At 36.6% G+C, this 26,115-nt stretch overlaps 1 protein-coding gene across 2 annotated transcripts; it reads right to left on the bottom strand.

Moving 5' to 3' along the window:
* Nucleotides 1-3,771: 3,771 nt before the first annotated feature.
* EBAG9 (estrogen receptor binding site associated antigen 9) lies at nt 3,772-22,843 on the bottom strand. 2 transcript variants are annotated; one of them, XM_036263992.1, is made up of 7 exons: nt 22,301-22,843; nt 17,287-17,384; nt 14,266-14,344; nt 13,354-13,512; nt 11,084-11,191; nt 8,131-8,222; nt 3,772-4,301 (listed from the first exon to the last, which is right to left on the bottom strand). In XM_036263992.1, the coding sequence occupies exons 2-7, from the start codon at nt 17,367-17,369 to the stop codon at nt 4,181-4,183; spliced, it is 642 nt and encodes a 213-aa protein (XP_036119885.1). In that variant the 5' UTR covers nt 17,370-17,384; nt 22,301-22,843; the 3' UTR covers nt 3,772-4,180. The 2 variants fall into 2 exon arrangements, with proteins under 2 accessions (XP_036119885.1, XP_036119886.1); XM_036263993.1 differs by lacking the exon at nt 22,301-22,843 and adding an exon at nt 17,598-17,620.
* Between the last annotated feature and the right edge of the window lie 3,272 nt (nt 22,844-26,115).

Below are 26,115 nucleotides of genomic sequence, written 5' to 3'. Positions count from 1 at the left end.
CCACATCTCATTTTGCCTTGATTATAATCTGACTAGGTAACCTCGGGACACAGAATTACATGGCACTGACATTCAAATACAGTTGTTATTTACATGAAAATAGAAGCCAAGCTAATTTTTCATATTTATTAAATAATTCTTAAAAAACACAAATGGGTACTATCTACCCTAATTTGTAACACAGTCTTCACAGAGTTCTTAAAAACTAGAGGAAATTCTAGTTTTCTTTCTTGATATTTTGTTCAGATAGAGTGGGAGGGAGGGAGAGAGAGAGAAACATCGATGTGAAAGGGACACATTGGGTGGTCACTACCCACATGAGCCAACCAGGGCCGGGGACAAACTGCAACCAAGGTACATGCCCTTAGCGGGAACCGAACCTGGGTCTCTCTGGACCGCAGGCCAATGCTCTAACCACTGAGGCAAACGGGCCAGGGCTAGAGGAAATTCTGAAGGCTCTTTGGCAGCTCCTAGTTTTGAGAGGTCTCAGAAATCAGACCCCACACAGAATGCTGACTGACCACTGGAACACGACCTGCTCTAAAAGCTTGCTACGTTCCTGTCCATCAACCTAGCACACAGCTGCCCTTCTCAGCTTCGGTTTCCTTGTGTGTGAAATGGGGATAATGTCTACCTCACTGGATTGCGAGAGTCATTGATACAATAAAAGCCTCTCAGATAGTGCTGAGCACATAATAAATGTTCTTTCTTATTAAACTTGCAGGTCAATTTAAGGTTGTGTAAACATTAATACTGCAACTTCTTCCACTTTCCATATATAAATTAAGGGGCTGCCATATCAGTACACAGCCAGTACTTGGAAAGGTGTGTACAGGATTTCATAAGTGTTTTACAGGGCCTCATAACAATGACATTTATGTGCCTTTTGCAGTCTCGGTTAAAAATTAAAACCATCTCCATTTAAACAATTTCTAAACTCAGGTAATTTGTTTAATACCACACCATCTCTGTAGCAGCCCTGGAAACTCTTCAGTAGCTCTCAAAATTGGTGTGATCAGATTAACACGTAGGCAAAGTACCTGCAGAACCACGGCAGAGATTACTTCGGGCTGGCAGTACATTTTAGGGGAAGTTTCTCTGTAAAAGCTCCTCCTTGTGGATTAGCAGTGTCAGCTGCAGTTCTGCAGGGGTAGGAATCTGTTGTACGAGGTGGGGTAAGAGGGTTCTAGTGAAAAGCATTTTACTGCTCTCAAAAACTCTACTCACTGAGCATGCCCAATGGCCATGACGAAGAAGCAGTGAAGATAAAAGGTAGAGAGCAAAGTTAAAACAAAACAAAAAACAACAGCTGAATATAAAAGGAGTCATTAGCAGTTGCTCTAACCTTAAACAGCCTTGGTTGTATTCAAGTGAAGTAAATTACACACACAGAAAAGCTCTTTGATATTAGGAGAGAGCAACTCAAAATTTAAAAATCTGTGTCAATGGTAAAAACAGGCTATTAAAATAAGGTCTTCATGGACCCACCATCTTCTGCAGCCCCCCAATCCACCTGAGGGGAGAAGCTCCTTCCTCTGGAACAATCTGTAGGCCCAAGCACTCCACCCCCACCCCCACCCATTCCGTTTGGCTTCAGCCAGAACCACTCACCTTGGTAACGCATTTCCTTACACATCTTATGAAAGATTTCCTTTGAACAGGTGCTAGAGTGGAAATCACTGTGATGTTATCCCCAAGGACAGAATAGAAGGTGTATGTTAACGGTATCTAGTTCAGACCAATCCTTCAGTAAATACATCATTATTGACAAAATGTAGGCCTTTTGTAACATTGGTGTTGGTTAGATTTATGTTATAGTAGTAGCTTGTAGAGTGGTGTTTGGAAGCTCCATCCAGATGCCAGTTTCCATAGTTATCACCTTCCCAACCACCAATCTCCATCCAGAAAGTCACTGCCCTGGCTAGAGGTAAGTGTATGTCAAAACTGTGGAATTCAGATGCTGAATCTTAACTGTCAGTTCTAAAACGTCCACTCAATTAAATATGTTACTAAAAAAGAGCCAAGAGTCAACTAGAGGATAGCCTTAGCTAAAGCTTAATAAAATAGCTGGAAACCATGAATGTATACATAAAAAACAAAAATAACTTTCACATCTTTGATTACTTGTTATCTCAGTACATGGAATGCACAACTCAGACAACGGGTAGCACTTCCCTTATCCTAGCTATGTCTGTTCGTATTCCTTTTTTACTTCTACTAAGCTTCTAAAACTGATAATTCGTTATGAAAATTAACAAAAACAAATCATAAATTTAGAAGCTAAAAAGCCAGTTTGCTACTGTGAAATGTTTATACATTGTATTTAGATCCATGACTTCTTCTGGGACAATATACTCAGTTTAACACAGGAATTTAGTTTACATAGCAACAGAGGTGAAAAATGTTTCCAGAACTGTTCTTTCCATGAGAAAAATCTTTCTTCCTAATTAATCAGACAAACTACAATTTCTAAACAGTCTTCATTTCTAAATAAACAAAAACCCAAATCTCACACACATGAAAATCATGACTAAAGCAGACTTCACTTGTCCGGTATTAGGGAAAAGCAGAAAAATTTATTGTACTAATGGGGAGGTATATCCTTTATGAACCCCAAATTTAGAAAATCATGTAGCATTCCCATAACTAAAAATAAATAAATATAAATGAGGGAAGAGAATGTACATTTATAAATTATTAAAATTTGGAGCCTAATTCTGTTTAATGGGAGTGTATTGGCAAAAACTCTCCAATAAACGTACCTAAAAATGTGGTTTGGATTATGAAAAGCAGCTTTTAACCAAAGTTAAATTTCAAGTGAGTCCACGATCACATTTACACTGAAAGATTAGTCTAAGGGTTTAGGGAGCTCTCATCACATAGTTTGTCATTTTATTATGAAATATCACTTTAATGCAAATGTATTAGCAACATTTGGCCCATAGAGTATCTATGACATTTTAAAAACACACAAAATGTTAATTTTGGGCAATAACTTTTAAGAAAATAAAAACATTTAAAAATTCTAAAAGCCTTAGAAAATCAGACTGGATGTGTTTTAATTGTGGAGAAAATATTTAAGGGATTTTAAACTATTAAACTTACATTTTTCCCTCTGAACACAGTATGTTTCTTATTTCCTTAAAACTATTTTGGAGCTACTCAACACCGAAAAATAAAATCATTGTTATTCCTATCTTGGTTTATAATTTAATAAATTAATAACATCTTAGCCAACAATACCAGTAACCTGCATTATGTCAAATATATAAAACTGATAACAGAAATCATTTAAAAGCCCAGAAATATTAGAACTGAAAGCTTTCTGCGTTTGTAAATTAATGGCTTTTGGGGAGGAGAAACTAAGGTATTTAAAGAGACAATAGTATCTTAAAATCTGTAACAAAAGGGAAAAACTACTGATACTAGTTTTTAAAACTCATTACTTATAATAATGTAAAACAAATTTGCCATTTTATCTGATTTTCAATATGCTTATACATGCAATATAAATTATATTTATAACATTACACCATCTAAAAGAAAACAATGATGTATAAAATCTTTATGATAAATTAAATTATTGCATTTAATGTCATTTTCTTGAAAACAAAAATAATGGACTTCCTCAATGTTGCATCGCATATGAACAATACCAGTTCACCTCATGGGCAATGTATGCCAACACCAACTCCTGACAACAAAAATAGAAGTTAAAGCCCTGAAAGTTCATCTGATTTAGGTCAGGTAATCATGGAAACAAACACATATTTAAAATTATTTATTGTATCATTATGCACATTGAAGGGGAGCATTATAGACAGCAGAGCTCTGTTCCACCATAAAATTATTTACAACCATTGATTCAGCTAGAAACACTAGCTTGAAGAGGTACTGGTATATTCCGTTTGTAATAATTTCTCTACAGCAAACAGTTGTCTTGTAATGGAGCATGTTGAAGAAAATATTGTCTCATAAGTCTTTTTTGTTCTTTTGAGTCTCAATCGTTAAAAGTTCAAGGTTCTTTGACAGAATCCTGGTGTCTGAATGGCCTGATGAATGCATTAAAATCAAGCAGTGTGTTTATATTCTGAAAATACTCTCAGATCCAGACAAATGTTGCTTGGGTTGTGAATCTCCTATCTTTCCTACTGGCACTATGACATTTGAAGAACATTTGTTATGAAAGCTTCACACCAATTTTGTTTTGCTCCTTCTTCATTAGCCGCTGTGCTTCCTTTTCCATTTTCTTTCTCTGTTGTTCTGCTGCTCTCTTTTCTCTGTCTGCTATCTTCTGCTGCCTGAAAAGAAATGTATTCCTATTTTACTTTTAGAAAATACCACAAGTAAGCCCTGGCTGGTTTAGCTCAGTGGTTGGAGTGTCGGCCTGCAGACCAAGGAGTCGTGGGTTCGATTCTGGTCAAGGGCACGTGCCTCGCTCGGTTGTGGTTGAGTCCCCAGTCCTGGTCAGGGTAGTGAGAGAGGCAACAGGTCGATGTGTCTCTCTCACATCAATGTCTCATTCTCTCTCTACCTCCCTCCCACTCTGACTGAAGATACATGGAAAAATATCCTCAGGCGAGAATTTAAAAGAAAAGAAAATAACACAGGTAAAATAGCAAATACATTCCAGAAAGAAATAGCATTGCCTTTTTACCGGCATCAAATGTAAATAAAAAGTCTTCATTCTTTCACTGCTTTGAAAACTTCAAAGATTTTCAAAAATAGTATTTCTTTTAATCCTCAGAACGACTTACAAATTAAAAGAGGTATTATCTACATTTTACAAACAAACAAAAATGAGGCCCAAAGGCTAACTGACTTGACCAAAGTCCTAAGATTAAGTACAAGGATAAGAAGTCACATGTCCTGACCCTTCTTCTTCAGATTATTTCCACTAAAACACTACTTCCATTGGACTACGTCTTTTTTTTTTTTTTTGACACCACTCAGAAAAGCCTGATATTGAGGATTCAATCTTCTATTATATAATTAAAAAACAGTCAGCGAAGGATGTCAAGAACACAAACATGCCTTCCAACTAGAAGCTGGATTTCTACTTAAGGATTAACATTTGACCAGCCCTACTAATAAGGGTAGAATGGATGCTATATACTTATTACACATCATAAGAGTAGCAGTGGCTGATGCAATAGGCCAAAGGAGAGGAACAAAAGCTGGTCCTAGATCTGAAGGTTTAGGGTATGAGAAAATAAACATGCAAGGTTGAGGAAGGAAGTCGCATGTCACAGTTAGGCATGGCATAGGCCACACTAGGTTATATACAAAAAAATCCAGTGTGGATTACTTATGTATGGGACAGCAAGAGACTACAGTGACTGAAGTGTATATACAAATCTCAATCATACTTACAACTGGGTGTAAGCAGAGTTATAAATGACCAAAATTCAAGAAAGTAGTGAACCTGTTTTTGATCATCACCATCAATTAACTAACTACAGTTTCAAAAGAATCGTTTTTAAAAATCTAGTTTTCACTAGCTCTTCCCATTTTCAAGCAAAGCTGATAATATGCACCAAAAAAGTCAAAACGCCCGTGGTAAGAGAGATAGAAAAAGAATTATAAAAGGCTGGCTAGGTAAGATAACCAAGCTTTGACCTGGTCAGCTGCTGAAATTTAAACATCAATAATTAATGTTTCTGGCACAGGAGGAAACTTAGAGATTTCTGTGGACAAAATATATTTTCCCTGTCCAGATACAGGTCTGGAATTACTGAAGTACCAAAGTCCTCTTCCTTAATGACACTGATCACAGTGGTGGTAGGAGTTTAAAGTGGCCATGGGAAACAGGCTGAGGTAGAGGATATGGAGTATGGACACACTTTAAAATTCTCAATGTCCTTCGGAGGCAGTAACAACAGATGGAAACTCTCTGTCTCTGTGGTTCTACTTATGCAACCTTGCAGCATGAAACATGCCTATTACTGACTAACAGGCTCCCTCTCCCAAGTTGTCGCATCACGTAAAACACTAAGTTTGAGTTTTGGGGTCTTATTTCATTCAGGGTACAAGAAGACAGGGTGGCAAACAGAAGGTTTTGTACAGTAAATGTTCAGATACTTGTGAACTCACATACTCTACAGTGCAGTGAATAAGATTGCTGGGCTCTAAATGAACAGCCCTTTTCTTTATCCTTGTGGTTAATGACATACATCATTACTAGAATCCCCAATATGTTCTAAAATACTCTGACTTCAATATCTATGATTTATCCAAAAAACAGAGTAAAAAATATAGATGGTTTATCTTCTTTGATGATCCATAAGTATAAATACTGCCATTTAGAATTTTAAAATATTTCCTTAATACTGAATAATGATCAAATAGGAACTAAATATTTAAAATTCTCATAACTTCACTGAGTTTTAAAATGGACCCCTTGCCCTGGCCAGTTTGGCTCAGCGGTTAGAGCGTAGGCCCACAGACCAGAGAGTCCTGGGTTTGGTTCCTGCTAAGGGCTCATACTTAGGTTGCGGCTCATCCCTGGCCCTCATTGGGGTCATGTGGGTGGCAACCATTCAATGTGTCTCTCTCTCTCTTCCTCCCTCCTTCCCTCCCGCTCTATCTGAAGAGAAATGCAAAAAGGTCCTCGAGTGAGGATAAAAATAATAATAATAATAAAATGGACCCCTTGCTGTGGAAAAAAGATGGTGAAAATGGACAAGACCAAAAGAGAAAGTCAGCCATGACCCCCAGTGAATTAACTGCACCCTCTGCTGGTTGTTCAAGGTAATAGTAATTTATTGATAAAGAGGAAAGGAAAATACAAAAATGAAATCAGTTGTTTTGTTAAAATAGTCAGATAAAGGGTAATTCATTTTATATCCCTATTATAAAAACAATCTTTTAAAATAAAAACTTATATAGCTGTATTGTACTATATCATCTTTCAAAATGCCAAAGTAATTTAGACACATTTTAAATATTGGAGTTTTCATCAGTGATGCTAGTCACAAACTCTAAAGTAAATTTATTTATTTATTTATTTATTTATTTATTTATTTATTTATTTATTTAATTTTTATCCTCACCCGAGGACATTTTTCCATTTTTTGTTCAGATAGAGTGGGAGGGAGAGAGAGGAAGAGAGTGATGTGAAAGGGATACATCAAGTGGCTGCCACCCACACAACCCATCCAGGGGACAAACTGCAACCGAGGTATGTGCCCCTAGCGGGAACCGAACCCAGGTCTCTCTGGACCGCAGGCTGATGCTCTAATCACTGAACAAACCGGCCAGGCCAATTTTCTTTTTACTCTTTGACCTAGTCCAGCAGTAGCAAGAATTAAGTTTATTGTTCACAAAAACAAGAAATAAGAACGTAACAACTAATGAAAATAAACTTAAAAACCTCCAGTATATTTTCTTTTCTGTAGAATCGGCTGTACCTGACTTGTTATATACCTCATAGGGCTTTTGAGTGCATCCATTAAGATACACATACAAATATAGAAGGCTATATAAGGTATTTTCATTGAAATTTAAGGGGCTAGGCACTATGCAAGAACAAAAATAAAAGTGTAATTTCTGCCCGGCCGGTATGGCTCAGTGGACTGAGCATCCTCCCATAGACTGAGAGGTCCCGGTTTGATTCCCAGACAGGGACATGCCCGGGTTGAGGGATTGATCCCCAGTAGAGAGCATGCAGGAGGCAGCCAATCGATGTTTCTCTCTCACATCCATGTTTCTCTCTCTGTCTCCTCTTCTCTCTCTCTAAAAAAATCAATAAAAACATTAAAAAAATAAAAGTGTTATTTTTGATCTGGAGAAATATACAGTGGTGACTCACATTTCATAGGGCATTTCAAGAGATAAGTATATTTTACAGGGAATGAAATATAAAAGTATATGGAGCAATATGGTGTATATCTGTAAAAGATCTTGTCATTAAAAATTATTTTGCTTCTATAATGCTTTCAATTCTGAGGTTTTAATCATATAAAATAGCATATGTGGTCTGAAATACAAAAAAAGTATCCCATATTATCTAAGGTTCAAATGAGAATGAAGAAAAATGTAGTCTTTGGCAGAGTAAGCTTTCTTGACCTTAGGTGTAACATGAACAAATCTAGTCCTATTCAGGTTGCAATGTAAACATTACTCAAATACCTCAGAACTTCTTCTGCTTGCCAGGACGCATCTTCTTCTTCTTCCCATGCATTGGTATTTTCCTGCCAGGTATCCAAGTCACCTAATTCAGGCTACAGTAAAAAAGGCAAAAAACAAAATTACAATAGTAAAGAGCCATTCTTTTTCCCCTCAGTGGTCCAGCAGAGCATCTTTTAAAACATAACCCAGTTGGATCTCCGGTCAGGGCGCATACAAGAATCAATCAATGAATGCATAAATAAGTAGAACAACAAATCTATATTTCTCTCTCTCCCCCTTCCTCTAAAATCAAATAAAAAATAAAATAAAAAAGTAAAATACAACCACCATAACCCAGACCTTGGCATTGCCCTGCGCTTGCTCCAGGTCCATACCACGTCACCATGTCCTGCACAAGGCTGTTTCCCTGCCCACTCTAAAAGTTGACTTTTTTCCCCACAGACCAGTGAAAATGCTCATTCTAGAATGTTTAGTTAGGTGTGGAAGAGAGTATGTGCATAAAAGAACTAGAACCAATCTGTGAATAAATGTATTATGTTCTCTCCTAAAAACGAAATAAAATGTGTTGCATTTTCTCCTCCTACCCATAACTGTAATATCCTGTTAAAATTTTTTCAGTACTTCTAATTATCCCTGTAATATAAATTTCTAAAAAGTAGAATTGCTAAATCAAGAAAAAGATTTTTAAAGTCACTGAAACAATATACAAATGACTCTCTTAAAAAGCTCTACCAACTTATCCCCCCGACAGCAGTAGGTAGAAGCTTGTTTCCTTGTACCTGTCAATAGGTACCTTTGTAATAATCTTCTTTTCTATCTTTGCAAATTTGTTAAGACCTAAAAATGTCTTATTACTCTGAATTTGTTTGAGAACCAGTAAGATCAAACTTTTCTTCATGTTATCATGTTATATCTATTTTATTTGTAAATTTATCCATTTTTCCAGAGAGATTTTTTTACTTTTAGTGTATATAACATTTAGATATTTAAAAAGTGAAACAACTAAGACCATAAAAAGGAGTGATATCTGATCCTTTGGTAGACATGGCCTTCTAAATAAAAAGAAAAAAGTTGTAAAAGAGAAGATTGATAGATTTGCTACACAAAATCTAAATACACTAAAAACATCTAAACTAAATTATAAAGCTGAAATATCGTAAAACATGACAGAAAAAATTAATATCCTTAGTATAAAAAGAGCTATCACAATACAAATAATTAGTTCAAAAAAAAGGAATGTGCAATTTAAAAGAAGAGCCTTATTTGGGGAATGGGTGGTAAAATATTTTTGGTGCAGCCAAGTGCAGGAGGTTACCATTCTCTCCTAGGCAATGCCCTTTCTTTTGTCTGCTTAGAAGGAAAATATGTGGAAAAGGCATTAGAGACATTCCCTGTCTCCCCTTTTTACCCCTTCCCAACCCTGTAAGCAGTTATGTATTTACAACTTTATAATGAACTACATTAATGTTGTAATATCTCACAATTACTGTTAGGTGGCATACGTGTACTAATGCACTGGGGAAGTCTGAACAATTTTACCAATATGGAGCCCACATATGTGAATAATGTTTACAATTCAGAAATGCAAAATAAAAAATTATACATTCCAGTGCTATGCTCTTTTAGAGAAATATCTGAGTGCTATTGTGCCATCATACATGTACCTGTGTAGAAGTTATCAAAATCTGTAATGTTTATTATGTGTATGATTATTTGTTTAATATTGTGCCTTCTCCTTGTACCTTTGAATGCATTCTACTGAGGCAAGGATCCTACCAGTTTTGCTTACTTTCCACTAAATTATTAGCATCTAGCATAGCATCTGGCATTAGTAAAAAGTTTTTGATCAATGAATAAAAAATATATGTATACATGGGACCCCAGGAGAGAGGGACCTCAGAAGCATCTATGCAGTTTAAACAAATATACTAGACAGATGGACACACAGTTGGGGTGGTTTAAAACTACCTGCAAATTCTTTGATCCTTCTTTCAAGAGGTAAAGCTTAATTCTTCTCCCCATCCATGTGGGCTAAATTAGTGACTAGCTTCCAATGAATAAATAATATAGAGGTGACAGTGTGTCACATATACAGTTGTCATAAGCAGGCATGGTGGCTTCACCCCTGCATGTTCTCTCTCTATTTCTCCGGGATCACTTGTTCTGCGAAAGTCAGCAGTTATGTTATAAGGTCCATTGGAGGAACTGAGGCTTTGTGCTACCAACCAGCATTAATTTTCAAGGCACTTAAGTGAACCACTTTTGAAATGAATCCTCCAATCCCAGAAGAGCCTTCAGATGACTACAGCCCCAGCTAATGTCTTGTCTGTAACTCATTAGAAACCCTGAGCCAGAACCACCCAGTTTAGTCTCCCCTGGATTCCTGACCCACATAAACTATATGAGAAGAAAAATGTTTACTATTGTTTTTAAGCCTCTACATGTTGGGTTGTTATACAACAATAGATGACATATATGATCAATTAATAATAACTAATCAATAATCATGTTTAAGGTTAGGTCTAGACCTTGGTGTTTTTAAAAAATTCAAAGGTGATTCTGATACGTTTCCAAGGTTGACAACCACAGTTATATACTCTCCTCACTACTTTTATTCTCACACTTTACATGTAAATAAAATTTACTAGAAAAACAATTCACAACTCACTTAAAAATAACTTGCTATTATGGTTAAATTTTAGTGGTAATCTGTTTAAAGGTCATATTATTAAATAACATTTTCGTCTCTCTCCTTCATGTGTACAATGGGACTGTGATGTGATTTACCACAAAGGATAGGAACAGTACAACTCCACAACAGCCTCTCTCAACCTGCTAGACCTATTTCAAATAGAAATACAAATACTATGTTCAATTCATTTTTATTTTTTCCTCTTCTTTAAAGAAAAAAGAATAAAAACAACCCTTGCTTAGATACCATTAACATACTTACTGATTGGTGAATAAAAGGCATATCTTGTGTAGCTGCTAATCTACTAGAGAAACCTGTGCTACCATCTGGGATGCCAAAATTTAACGGTTCTCTCTTCTTAATAATGATCTGCAAGATTAATTGAAATAGAATTATAAGAATATTTTACACATCACTATATAAAAATAAAATAATTAACTGACCAAAGCATTTTATAATTATTTAAAATACGTTCTACCTTTCTTATTTAAAAATTTACAATGTAAAAAATATTTTAGTCTATAAAAAATACCAAAATTCCCAGGCAATTGTCACACAAATCAGAAACATACTGAGAAACATTGGATTTCTCTTAAAATAATAATAATACATTTTCCTCTTTCTCTTTCCTCACTTTCTTTCCTAGACTCCAGATGCCCAAATGTAATTAAACACTTTTAGTCACAGTATTAAGAACAAAAATTATGTCCTACCTAAAGTATAACCAACTTTCTATGCATGTGGATATTTATGAATACATTAACTCTTTCAAGCCAGTGGAAGTTGCTTTGTAAATTAAAAGCATTTTCATTCCAATTAATTTATTAAGATACTATTATAATATTCTGGGTTTCTAAGAAACTCACTTAAACTTCTTGAAAAATACACAACTTGATGCTTTACAACACTGAGACATCTGGACAACTCAATAAAAACAATTATGATTATAGAATGTAAATGTTATCAGCCTTAAAAATGTAAAGATAAATATACAGCTGATACTGGATTAAAGGTAGAAGAGGGTGAAAAACACTATGAGAGAAGTGGGGATTAAAGAAAATCCTCATTTTATAAAGTATATTTATAAAAGATATTTTCTATGCTTGATTGAACAAAAAATAAAACTTTAAGTGTGTGTTTTTTTGTTTTTAATAGAGTGACTGATGAATCTGGACAGTGTGGCTCCGTGGTTGAGGGTCGACCCATACACCAAGAGGTCACTGGTTCGATTCCTGGTCAGGGCACATGCCCAGGTTTGGGCTTGATCCCTAGTGGGGGGCATGTAGGAGGCGGCCAATTGATGTTCTCTCTCATTGATGTTTCTATCTCTCTCTCCCTCTTATTTTCTCTCTCTAAAATCAATAAAGGAAAAAGAATTAAAAATAAATAGAGTAACTGATGAGGTAGATTGAAATAATACCATTATAAAACTTGAAAGATGGGGAAGAAGGGTAAGGAAAGTATAAAATAAATCCTCATTTACCATAGTATAAAGTCAATAGACAATGTCTGTGAATGGTAAATCAAGACATAGCAATATAACCTATCTCTATCTATCTATCTATCTATCTATCTATCTATCTATCATCTATCTATCTATCTATCTATCTATCTATCTATCTATCTATCTATCTATCTATCGAAGAACACTAGAAGCCCAAACAGAAAAAGTTATGAGTGGCTGCTTCTGGGAAGTAGAACTGCCTATGAAGAGTGATGAGGCAGTCTGGCTGGTGTGGCTCAGTGGATTGAGCGGTGTCCTATGGACTGAGAGGTCCTGGTTTAATTCCTGGTCAGGGCACATGACTGGGTTGCAAGCTCAATTCCCAGTTGGGGACGTGCAGGAGGCAGCCGATGGATGTTTCTCTCTCACATAGATGTTTCTCTCTCTAAAAAAAAAAAATCATTAAAAATATAATTTTTAAAAAAAAAGAGTGATGGGACAGAGGTTTGTTACTTTTCATTATGAGCTCTTCTGTATTCTATGATTTTAAAAAATTTTTTAAGTATATATACTATTTGATTTAAAAAATATATACTCAGCCATTATTCTTTTTCCAATAATTCCCTATATCTTTAAGTGATCATTCATATTCAACTCAAAGGGATTAAATAAAGTATGGATGACTCACACAAACCCACTACAAGTTCTCAGTGCCTTGCCTCAGTTTTATAATGGTTACAAACAATGAAAAATACTTAGTTTGTTGACATCACTAAACTGTGAAGTCTTTTAAGGTTAGAATTGTACCTTATTCAGCTTAGCTTCCACAGAAGATTGGAGTCTAAACTCTGATATACAGTAGAATTTCAATAAATGTTGAGATACATTTTTAAAAGGCGTACAAATTACTAGATCTGTGTCTAGGTTACTTGAATTATATAAATTTTCACCTTGAACATGACAGACACAAATTAGTAATTACAAATAGGCTTTCCAACAATACTAATAATATTGTCTAATTTTAACTATGGGAATCTGAAAAGCAGTTTTATAGTTTAATTGCTAAAAGCACAAATCTATAACATACTTTCTGGGTTTTCCTTATAGTTGGTGTCATGTCCTTAAAATAGTCAGGTTCCAGTTGTTCCAAAGCATTTTGTTGTGTTGCCACATTCCCATTCCCTCCTTCAATCTTTACACTTGTGGGTGCATCTTCATCCCAGGAAGTCCACTCTTCAACATCTGTCTAAATTTAATTGATCAATATTGTCAGCCATATAGGAAGAAACTAATTAACATTTCATTTATCATTTATTAGAAAAATGTGCTTGCTAAAACATTAGGTTTCAAACTTTTTTGACCAACAGAGAAATATAGATTTTATTTCATATATCAAAACCACATCAAAAGTTTAAAAAAGACTTTTACTCTGAGTTAGACATTGTTATATCCATTAAAAAAAAAAAAGCAACTGCTTTGAAAATTGAATTGACATTAGAACTACAGCCCACAAAAGGAGGATTGGAACTTGCAACCTAAGCCTAACCAGGTTAATTGCCCGATAAAATAAAGAATATCAACATTCTTTATAAGATTTAAATAAGAGTCTCAAAATATTCAAAGTGTCCATGAAATAACCCAAAATTATTCAGCACACAAAAATTCAAGAAATCTCAACTCACATGGAAAAAGTCAATCAACAGACACCAACTCCAAGGTGATATAAATGTTGGAATTATCTAACTTTAAAATAATATTATAAATATGCACCAATAAGCAATAGCAAACACTCTTGAAATCACTAAGAAAATATAGAAAATCTCAGCAAAACAACAGAAAATAAAATAAAGAACCAAGTAAAATTTTTAGAATCAAAATATGTAACAACAAAAATCAAGACCCTGACTTCCAAATTAATTTTGTGACATACTAAATGGTCTGCAATCCAGTTTAAAAAGTATGGTTCTGTAACATTTATTCAACCTTTAAAAAAATTTACCTGTTTTGGAACTGATGAATAATCAACTGTAGTTGGCAACGTTATTTGGTCTCCACTTAATTTCCGTCCTCTGCCAGATCTAAAATAAAAATGAAATAATTTATTTCAAGAACTCCCAAAACAAACATAGGTAAAAGTACTATGGACAGTAACTTAGGGCTTATAAAAGATCTTTTCCAATTTTAGAATTATTTATTTTAATAATTAACAGTTGCTCATTAAGGTATAAATGAAAAGCTTACACCAGGTATCTTATGAATGTTTTTAAAATCTTGGACCATACAACATAACTGCTTTATGGCTTAGGACTCAGAATTATAGACAAACTCAGCAGGAATATAAAGCCAAAAAAAAATGGTTTCATATCATGCTACTTAGATTACTGTCGAGTTCTATAGGTGAAGCTCTGAGACACCTATGCTGTTTTAACCAGGTGGGGTTTTGTTTTACATATTTAGCTTCTTGTTAAGATTACCTATTAAACTAATAAAAAGTTTAAAAATCACTGGGTTGAACTAAACCATAACTAATAAGTTTTAAGGATTAGTAGGAAAAGAACTGTATTAAACAAGATAGGCATTATAACTCAGATGTTAAAAGCATGGGTGTTGTGAGGATTTAATTAAGTGATAATATTTAAAGCAGCTTGACACTAGACAGTACCTGCTATATAACAAGACATTAAATAAAAGGTAGCTATTATAAATGATCAGTCACTTGCTTCATTTCAAATAATCTATAAAGCATCTACTTAGATCTAATTACTAAAATCAGCCTTTTATTACAAGATTAGAAATCATACTTTGTTTAAAGGATAAATAGAAAAATAATAGTCTACTACCAAATGTATGATATAAACCTGGTGTTTTAGAACACTTAATCTAGGTTCCTTCTGACACTTAAGAAAAGCTAATTCTAAAAAATGGTCTGTTTTCTTAAAAACTGAACATATACTCAATCCTAAATATACTTACATTGACAACAGAAATGTCCGTAATAAGTATTAATCAAATGCAATTTCTTATACTAAAAGTAATCTATATGCAATAGAAGTTTTATAAAATACAGATTCAAAGAGAAAAACACTGTAATCTTCACTACTATTAACATAATTACTTGTTTTACTCTCTGGCCTTCTAGTAGTTAATATCCATTCTTATCCTCCTTTATCTAGTGAATTGCTGGCCACTGTCCTCATGCTCTGAATGATTTTCAGCACGTTTTCCTACTTCCCAAATCCTGTCCTCTTCCCGGGTGATTTCAACAATCACCTAAATTTCCCATTTCTTTCTTGACCTCTCCTCCAGCAATCATCTCCACTCACTTCCACTGCCATATCTTGGACCTCATTTTTTTTTTTTTTTAATCCCAGACCACTCTAATTCTAACAATAAATTCAATGATACTTAATCCTCAGTGTTTTAGTAGCTTTAAAATGGACATTTACTAGAGAATGCATTCCTCGTCTCCCCTGCAGCTAGGTGGCCATATATAACTAAGCTCTGGACAGTAGGCTGAGAACAGAATTATTCTGTGCAACTTCTAAATCATGTCCACTAAAAAAGAGAGCTGATTGCCCTTCAATTTCTTTTATTCTACTCTACTCTTAATGAGTCATTTTTTTTTATAGTACCCTTAGGCCAAAAGAAATACCCAATGAACCCACTGATTATATACGTAAGGCCCCAAAAATTTAACACGTATATGTCCTAATTGCTTGGTAGACATTTGAAAAAAATAATACATATCAATTTAAAGAAAAAATAATATTTTTATTTCATTCTTAACCACAGTTACTTACTAATGGAATGTGCATGTCTGTTGGACAATGCATACCTTCTCAAGCCTTATAATCAGACTGGACACCACCACCCTCATTTTCTGTTCTACATTAATTTTGGTTTAGTACTTGCTTTTTTTTGTTGTTTAATCCTCACCCAAGGACATTTTTGCATTTATCTTCAGTTAGAGTGAGAGGGAGAAAGGGGGGAAGAGAGAGAGAGAAACATCAACGTGAAAGAGATACATCAAGTAGCTGCCACCCACATGACCCCAACTGGGGCGGGAGACAAACTGCAACCGAGGTACATGCCCTTAGCGGGAACCGAACCTGGGACTCTCTGGTCCGCGGGCCGATGCTCTAACCGCTGAGCCAAACTGGCCAGGGCAGTACTTGCTTTTAATTACAACCTAAAATCCTAGCTTTGCAAGGCTAAGTCACCGGAACTACAAGTGAACAAAAACTTATCACAAACATTCAAGAACATCATCAAAAGTAATGCTACAGGATTTAGTGTTGCAAATCTGAACTACCTTGAGCCAGTAGTTTGTGCAGCGTTTAAAGATGCTGACTATTACACTCATTGTGTTTTGCTGGAAAATTAAAAATATACTGTGGCACTCCTATGAGTTTAATGAGAAGCCCTGAAGTGCAGTAGCACACAGTTTAGAAACTATAGCTCTAGAGTATGAAAGTGTGAAAAGAGAAAAGGAACTCTTACTGAAAAGGATGACTTACTGAAGCAGAATGACTTACCTTGCCCTAGGCTACCTACAAATTATTTAAGAGATGAGAAAACAAAACAAAATGAGACCCCCAAAAACAAACAAAAAATCTACTTTGTTTAGGGTTTCTCTGTTACAGTTTTTAAAATATAAAAATAACATTCATATGGTAGTCTATAAAAAAATAACTACGTCTAATTCCACCTAACCATCTTAAGACATTATGATATTGAAACAACTATATACATAAAACCCTCTGATAATTTTAATAATGAAAATTGGTGTGCTTATTTCTGAAATTCTAAAGTACTAGGAATGTTATTTTAATGGAGCATGTAAAAATTTGAAAGAAAAATATGAAGTGGAGAAAAAATATTTTAGAAATACTAGAGATTAGTGAATAAATACCACAATCAAGATATTTAGTTTAAATATAGTCTGTCCTGTTTCATAGTTAAGAAAGCATCCAACCAGAAAGAAGATAAACAGATCAATTTGAACATAAAATTTGTTTACCTGCATATTAATCTCTTTAGGAATGAGAACAATGTTGCTAAGCATGTACAAACTTTAAATAACCGAAACTGTGTGACAGCCATGACGGGAATCAAAACCTGTGGAAAAGGCACAAAAATAAATGCATTAAGTTAATTTCATACACTTATTCCTGTTCTGAAGTCAAGCTTAGAAGTCCTATTATAAGCTGTGAAAATCAGGCATATTTTTTACTTTTCTTTATAAATCACAAATACAGCATAATAAATTTAAAATTAAAATGTAAATCATGCGAGGTCCAGGATGGTGGCAGTGGGGGACACTGAACTCACTTCATCCTCTCTGATGAGCAAACTCAAATATACACGTATACAGACAACAATGACTGCTGTACAACTGAGGGCTGAATAAACAGCTTCTAAAAGACAAGAGAAAGGGAACTCTGGTCAGGAAGAGCCAGTGAGCACCACTGTTCAAATGTCCCTCCACTTCCACGGAGTGGGCGGGGAGCTCTATTCCTTGGATTACCTGCCAGATCACCACACTGTTCCCAGCTACACTGCCCTAAGCCTTCTGCCTCCTGAACAGTGGGACTGAGCAGGAAAAACAGGGTGTCACCCAAACAAAACATTAAAGAAAACCAGCAAATCACAAGGGAAGAGATCAAAAGAAGAAAAGAATAGAAAACTATCAACTAAAAAACAATGAACAAAATGGCAATACTGTAAGTACATACTTATAATTATTTTAAATGTAAATGGATTAAATGTTCCAGTAAAAACATAGAGTGGCTGAATGGATTAAAAGACATGACCCATTTTATATGCTGCTTACAAGAGACTAACTGCAAATTGAAAGACAGTGAAGGAATGGAAAATTATATTCCATTGGAAACAAAAAGAAAGATGGGATAACAATACTCGTATCAGACAAAATTAACTTTAAAACAAAAAATGTAAAAAAAGACAAATAAGGGTAATACATATTATAAAGTGGTCAATCCAAGAAGAGGCTATGTACACAACATAGCAGCTCTGAAATATATGCAGTTATTAATGGTCATACAGGGAGACATCCACATTAATATAATAATAGGGGATTTTAATACCCTATTCACATCATTGGTTCATCCACACGGAAAATTACAACAAATTGACTTAATACACATATGTAGAACAAGTTGTCAAAAATAGCAGAACACATACTTTTTACAAGTGTGCATGGAACATTTTCCAGAATAGATTATATATTAGACCACAAAACAAGCCTTAGTTAAGTTGAGAAAACTAATATATCAAGCATCTTTTCTGACCACAATGGCATGAAACTAGAAATCAATGACAGAAAGAAAACTGAAATAAAATGCAATAAGTAAAACTACACAACATGCTACCCAACAGCCAATGGATCAAATAAATTAAATGTTGCTGTCTAGTTAACTTGATTGCACTTCAGTGCAACTGGTTGGAAAATTTATCTTGCAAATTATAACATCATCAATGAATTTATAAGAATGTTTATTGTTAGTGAGGTATTCTTGGCTTTTGAATTAAACAGATCTAGGTTTGAATCAAAGTCATTTGGTGTGGGAACATGCTTATTCTCTGTGCTTCAATTTCATGAAATGAGAGCAATAATACCTATTTCATAAGATGACTTTATCAGTTAAGTGAAGTAATAGTAATGCTTGGCACACAGTACCTGGTCAGTGAATATAGTTCCTCTCTTTCATTAATCAGAAAACCATAAAAGCAAATATTCTGCAGAATGAGAAAATTCTTAATTGCTAGGGTGAGAATTTTATTCTGTTGTCAATAATAACTCCACTTTGTTTTTCTTTTGGAACAACTGGAACTAGCCAGTTGCCACTGAAGTCATTCAAGTTGGATAATACTTATTGAAGATTTACACACAATATATTTGTGCAAGGTGATTACCCTAAGATCATGAACAACACAAGCATGCTTTCATCATTTCTATTCAGCATTGTAGTGGAGGTACTGGCCAGTGCAATCAAGCAAGAAAAGGAAATAAAAGGCATCCAGATTAGAAATAAATAAAACTGTGTGCATTTAGAAAATTCAATGGAATCTACAATCAACTGTATTTTTTATGTTAGCAACACTCACAAATTAATAAGACATTTTAAAATAATGTTATTTCACTTAGGAAAGCTTTCAGATTGTTTAGAATCTTTTAAAAAGTCCTTAATACAATCATCTTGTAGTGATTATTTATAACTCTTTCTGGAGAGCTAACTTGTATTACTACTTAAGGACTGGGGAGAGGAGTAGGTCTCAGGATATACAGTAGTCCCTTCTGTCTGTGGTTCTGCTTTCTACAGTTTCAGTTACCCATGGTGTCAGTTGCCTATGGTCAACTGTAGTCTGAAAATATTAAATGGAAAATTACAGAAATAAACAATTTATAAGTTTTAAATGGCACATCATTCTGAGTAGCATAATGAAATCTTGTGCTGTTTGCTCCATCTACCCAGGACATGAATCATTCTTTTGTCCAGTGTATCCACACTGTATACCCTACCTTCCTGTTAGTCACTTAGTAGCTACCTTGGTATTAGATCGCCTGTCCTGGTATCACAGCACTTGTGTTCAAGTAACCTTTATTTTACTTATAATGCCACATTCATTCATATAACTTTTATTACAGTACAGATATAATTATTCTATTTTATTATTAGTTATTGTTGTTAATCACTTATTGGACCCAATCTATAGATAAAACTATATAGTAGGTATGTATTACAGGAACAAATGTATGTACAGGATACATAGAGTTTAGTACTATCTGCAGTTTCCGGCATCCACTGGGGGTCTTGGAACCCCACAGATAAGGTAGGATTATGCTACATGAATGAAGAACTGAGAAAAAATTTCATATAAATGCTTGGTAATCAGGGTCATCACCTACGCACAGATATTGTTATGTGTCATTGTTCAATAAGTATTTTTCAACTTCAGTGGTAACTGGAAATAAAATGTCCAGTTGTTTCAAAAGAAAAACACAAAGTGGAGCTATTATTAACAATAAAATTCTCACCCTAGCCATTAAGCATTTTCTTATTCTGTGGAATATTTGCTTTTGAGATTAATGAAAGAAGAGAACTAATATTCACTAACCAGGTACAATGTGCCAAGCACTAATATTATCTCACTTAACTCATAAAATCATCTTATGAGATAGATATTATTGCTCTCATTTCATAGAATTGAAGCACAGAGAGTAAGCATATTTCCATGTTCCCACACCCAATGACTCTAATTCAAACCTATGTCTATTTAATTCAAAAGCCAAGAATACAATAAATAGTCTTAGAAATTTGGTGATGATGATATAATTTCCAAGATAAAATTTCCAACCAGTTGCACTGAAGTGGGGAAAATGCAATCAAGTTAACTATCAAGCAACACTTGAATCTATCAATTACCCTGATTTACAGACAAGAATATTCTTTGGGACTCATATTTACCAAACGTTTCAACTCAACTCAACTCAACTCAATGAAGATAGATATTTAGCACCTACTATGTAACAGATTCTACCAAGGATGATGGGAAACACTACTGACCCAGAAACTCCATGTTCACTGCTCAGCTGTCACAAGCCTGTGACAATGCAAGGGAAGGAGGCAGAGCCTCCCTCAGTCTTGCTCAGTTTAGCACTTTACGTCTTATCCAATGCCAAGCACATAGTAGGTGACTCAGATATTTGTTGAATGGAAGAAAATCAATATTCCTTGAGCACCCAGTATGTTCAAGACATAGTTCTAGACTAGTAATTTTCAACCTTTTTTATTGCATGGCACACATAAACAAATTACTAAAATTCTGCCCACAACAAAAAATATATTTTTTGCCAATGTGACAAAAAAAAAAGGTATAATTTTGATTCAGTCACACCAGACAGCTATTGTTTTGTTGGCTATTGTCATATTGTTATTTGACAATCGGAGGGAAAAGAGGTCAGAGACCTTGACTAAATAGTCAGGTAGTGCATGTTTTAAAAATTCTTGCAGCACACTTGTTGAAAATTTATGTTCTAGACAATGAATGTTCTAGCACCTCACTGGAATCTTAAGAACAGAGGATGACATGAAGCTCAAATTCACTCATCCAGGAATTAAACAACTTGAACCTAAAGCTCGGGCTCTCTCCACACTACATGCCATTTGGGAACCTTTATTTTGATACTCATTGCCTCAGTTTGATTTTTGAAATGGCCTCTAGATCACCAACCTGATAAGCATACATCTTAGACTTGCACTTTGGTTTCTTCAAAATACTTTCTAGAACCACAAAATGTTAATATAATCTAATTTTAAAATTAAGATGTCATTAAAATTTACTAGGAAAATAGAAAAACTTGAGACAGCAGAACCATGACGCAACCAATGCTCAGGGCTTTTGTGGAAATGACCTATCTAGGAAATTCTGCCAAGTGAAAAAGATTCACCTACAAATTTTAAAAAGAATTCTGCATTAGATATTGAAAGGTTAAATTACCTTTCCTCCCTGTAATTCCATGTAAACTGATGTCAAGACCCTTTCAGTAGTCACCTAACACAATTTGTGAAACAAGTCAAGCCACAATCTATGTTGGTACACAACAGAATAAACGAGTCACCGATCACTGTATTTCTAAAACTAGACATTTTGAATTTTTTAAATACCAACATTTGAAAAACCATATGATTTAACACAGTACAGAATATGCTCAATTAAGTTTGCAACTCTTTGAGGTAGGCTAAGGAATATCACAAGGCCCCCCAAAATAAAATTCATTTGAACTCACTAAAATTTCAAAACCCAAAGTTTGGCAGTGGCAAGAGAAGGGGAACCATAAGCAGACTGAGCGCGGGTTCCAAGTCCAACCCGGTACCGTGTCCGGCAACACACTCAGGTTCTCAAATAGGGTGACACCACTGAGACTCTTACAAAGGCAGAGTAAGGTCTCCAGAAGGGCTCAAAAGTAAAGAGTTTCATACTGAAATGCTTTATAACTGGAGATTACCCACCTGAGATTGCCTGGTGACCAGATCATACCCACTGTACAGATCAGGAAAACGGCAAGAGCGTTTTCAGGTTACACAATCCGACGCCATGAGCACGGCGTTTTGTGAAACGCTCTAAATTGCTAAAAGTGGGTGCCAGGTGGGCTGGGATTTGGATTTTGGAAGAAATCCGCCTGGGAGGGAGAAAGGGCTGCAGAGGACCTGCAGAAAGGACGGCAAATTTCCCGGCGGGGGGAAAGTAGGGAGTCCCGGGGACTTCGGGTCGGTGCCCCGCGGGCCGACCGCCGACGCGTGAGCCCCGCATAGTGAAGGCTGCACGCCTAGGCCCACTCCCAATGGCCCTTCCCTCACCCCGCAGGTCACCCTGACCCGGAAACAGTACCCTAGAATGGCAGTCGGCCGTGGGGTGGGGGTAATCAGCGGGAGGGGCAAAAAGGAAGGTGGGAAGTCGGGAAGTACGGAGAGAAGAGGAGGGCTGACCAGAGAAGGGCAGAGGACACCCCAAGGCCGGCGTTGCGATGGGGGTGGGGAAGGGAAGCCCCTCGCGGGCGCGCGCGAGCCGCACACACTCACCTGCCCCTCCCCCTCCCCGCCCGCCCGGTGGAGGCTCCGAGCTGCCGTGGGTCGCGCGCGCGCGCGCGCGCACACACGCACGCACACGCAAAGGCGCGCGCGCGCGTGCTGCTGGTCGCTTCTTCGAGCTCGCGCTCCGCCGGTTCAGTCCCAGCCCCGCTCATTCAAAGCCGGGCGCGCGCTCCGTCGCAGGCGCCGTTGCCGCCGCGCAGCTGCCATGGCCGCCTCCTCCTCGGCAAGCCCTCCCCCGCTCCCCCCTCTTCGCCCTCCTAGAAGGGGGCTCTCGGTTCCCTCCAGGCCCGCACTTCTGCACCCCCCTCCAAGTCCCGTCTGGCCCAATAGGCGAGAGGCTGTGGGTCGGGCGTCGGAGCGGACAGCCAATGAGTGCCGGAGGGCGGGGCGAACGGGGGCAGGAGCGGCCGCGGCTGAAGCTAGTCCACGCGTAGGAAATTTTGTGACGGTTGCTGGCTGGCTGTCCCCTCGCGGAGCTCCTAGGTTTGTTCTGTGTGGGCCTGCGTTCTGCGGCGTGCCTCTGCCCCAGCCATGCCCCTCACTGTTGTACCCACGACCCTCTGGGGCAAGGGGAAGCAGTGTTTAGATAACAGAAGGGGAGGACACCCCCGCTGTCTGGGTATGATTTGAATGTGGGTAGGCCAGCTGTCAATCATTCTGCCAGCCCAAGGCTGCGAAACGCTGTTGAATTTTGGACTTAGACTCTTCCAGGTGATTTTTATTGAATTCCCTTTAACTGGAAGTTAAGTGGCCCTTCTCCGAATGCAGCCTAGTTTAGCCATTCTTCCAAACTAGGGTGTTCTTTCTTTCTGTGGTTTAATCTTTGAAGCCTGATTTTTGTTTCTTTTTATCCTGTGCGCCATTAAAAGGCTAGAGTTCTTTGCTATTGTGGGCAGGGGGCCCTCAGAAAATTATCTGCGCCACTGTTGGCAAAAAGACTGGTGAGGGAGGATAGAAGTATATATGATCAAAGGCTGAAAGCAGTTCATGCAAATTGTTCCCCAACCAGCGTTCCACTCTTTCTGCCACTTTGGACTTACACCTACCTGTGTTCTGTCACCCTGACTTGCACTCATCTACCCACTTAACTTTCTGGAACCGCCACACCGACCCCATTCCAATCTGTACCACATTTCTCCTAATACTTTAACTTGTTTATTCCCAAAAGGAGAAGAAAGGGGATGTTTATGACTCTTGGTCTGAAATGATTCTGCATAGTTTTGGTTGTTATTTTATCTTCAGTTTCCATAGCAATAACGTGGCCATAATAGCTTAGCAAGTGTGGCTCGGTTGGTTGAGTGTCCTTCCAGGTACCTGCCAGTTCTATCCCTGGTCAGGATTCTTAAGGCAACGACTGTTTCTCTCTCTGTCCCTCTCCCCTCCTCTCTCTCTCTCTCTCTCTCTAAAATCAATACAAACATATTTTAAATGACCATAATAGTTACTATTTTGTGGAATGGCTAATGCTTGCAAAGCTGTAGTTCAGAGCCTGGCACAGAGCAAACATTCACAGATAACAGCTGTTATACTGCCTCTATTACTACACTACTTCCTCATTCCCAGTTATTACACCTCCCTGAATCCACTAAACCCTCTACAGTCCCTGAAACACCTGCAGTACCCTTAATCTCTTCAAACAATAATTCAGATAATTCAGAATTCCAGTAATTAAGAATTTCCAAAATGATTTTGCAGTCCAGACATCCAATAATCCAAAGTAGCCTACATCCTGACATAAACATGTTTTCAAAATGTTTTTCCTTAGAAATTTATATCTTTGCTCCAAACTGTAATATCTCTATGATATTGTCTTATTTTTTATATTATTCTGTTTTCTTTATTAAATGTGCCATTTCCAAGTGAAACAAAACAAAAAGTATATAATTTAACAGAAACAAGTAGTGAATACTTGTTTCACAACACAATAACAAAAGTTTGCTGAAGATTGTACACTTGAAATTTACCTTAAAAATACCTATAAAAGAATATTTTAAAATCATCCTTACTCTAGTTCAGTGGTTCTCAACCTTCTTAACGTCTCGACCCTTTAATACAGTTCCTCATGTTGTGACTCCCCACCATAAAATTATTTTTGTTGCTACTTCATAACTGTAATTTTGCTACTGTTATGTCTTAGGCGACCCCTGTGAAAGGGTCATTCGACCCACAGGTCTGGATGTTAAGTAGTAAACCCCTAATTGGGGGTTACAAGTGCCAGTATTTTGGAATCTTGCTTGGGGACCACCTCATAACAGTGTGCAATTTGAAGTCCTGTCCTCTGCCCAAGGCTTGGTGTGGGGTGAGTGAGGGTGGAGGAATTACCAAATGTCAAGTGAGAGGCCCATGTGGGATACAACCTGATGCATTAAAGATTTCTTTTTAGATTGCCCCTACTTCATGGGGTATAGTTCTACCTGCTCTGTGTCAAGTTCATGTTGCCCATTTAAAGGCTTATGATTGGCTTCTACCCTATCACCAATTGCCAGCTTGATTTATTTATTCTTGATTTATTCATTCTGTCAGCTTCCACCACTTACTCTTCCAGTTCAGAGCCTATTTAAGCTTCCTTGTTCTGAGTTCTCCAGCTGGGACTCAGTACTGTCCTGTCAACTGACCTCCCATCCCTTCCCAGGAGGTAGGACAGACCTTGCAAACTCAGCCCAATACTTCCAGATCTCCCCCAACCCAGCTCCCTGGCTTTTCACTAAAGCGATGGTTTTTTCCTCAAGCACAATTTTAGACCTGCTGTTCTGACTTGGACATTAAAGGCTTTTTATTAATGAGCAGCTGTTCACAGTTGAATACAGATCATAAAGTCAAATTCATTTCATGATCAAGCAAAACAGCCTTGCAGCTCATCAAGTGACAGCTTTGAGCAGATACATTTGAAAACAAAGGATTATCTGATAATTTTAATGGCTTGTTTTATTGATCTTTTATTCTAGAGAATTTTGCTTTCAATATAATACATTTTAATATTCTGGAGAATTATAATTTATTTTTTAGTATCATAACTATCATTTAATAGTTAGGGTCAGTTGCTTAATAGAGAAACCAAAAGGTTTGAAGCAATGTTTTTATTCCTTTTATATTAAAAGAAAATTAACTTTCCACAAAGCATTTAAATAAATATTTTTCATCATAATATTACTACCTACTATCTTCAATTAGTAGTCATTTTTATTGCTAAATATGGGAACACTCAAGATAAGAACAATTAGAGTTAACCAAGT

The sequence above is a fragment of the Molossus molossus genome, unplaced genomic scaffold (genome assembly GCF_014108415.1).
Source record: "Molossus molossus isolate mMolMol1 unplaced genomic scaffold, mMolMol1.p scaffold_m16_p_16, whole genome shotgun sequence".
Taxonomy (NCBI): Eukaryota; Metazoa; Chordata; class Mammalia; order Chiroptera; family Molossidae; genus Molossus; species Molossus molossus.
This window is presented reverse-complemented; position numbering and strand designations above follow the sequence as displayed.

Excerpts from the sequence above, each read along its gene's own strand:
- EBAG9 (XM_036263992.1), bottom strand. The coding sequence starts at position 17,369 with ATGGCTGTCACACAGTTTCGGTTATTTAAAGTTTGTACATGCTTAGCA. Across the intron at positions 13,513-14,265 it reads ATTCATCAGTTCCAAAACAG|ACAGATGTTGAAGAGTGGAC; the intron begins GTAAATTTTTTT and ends AATTAAATTTAG. Across the intron at positions 4,302-8,130 it reads CAAGCAGAAGAAGTTCTGAG|GCAGCAGAAGATAGCAGACA; the intron begins GTATTTGAGTAA and ends ATTTCTTTTCAG.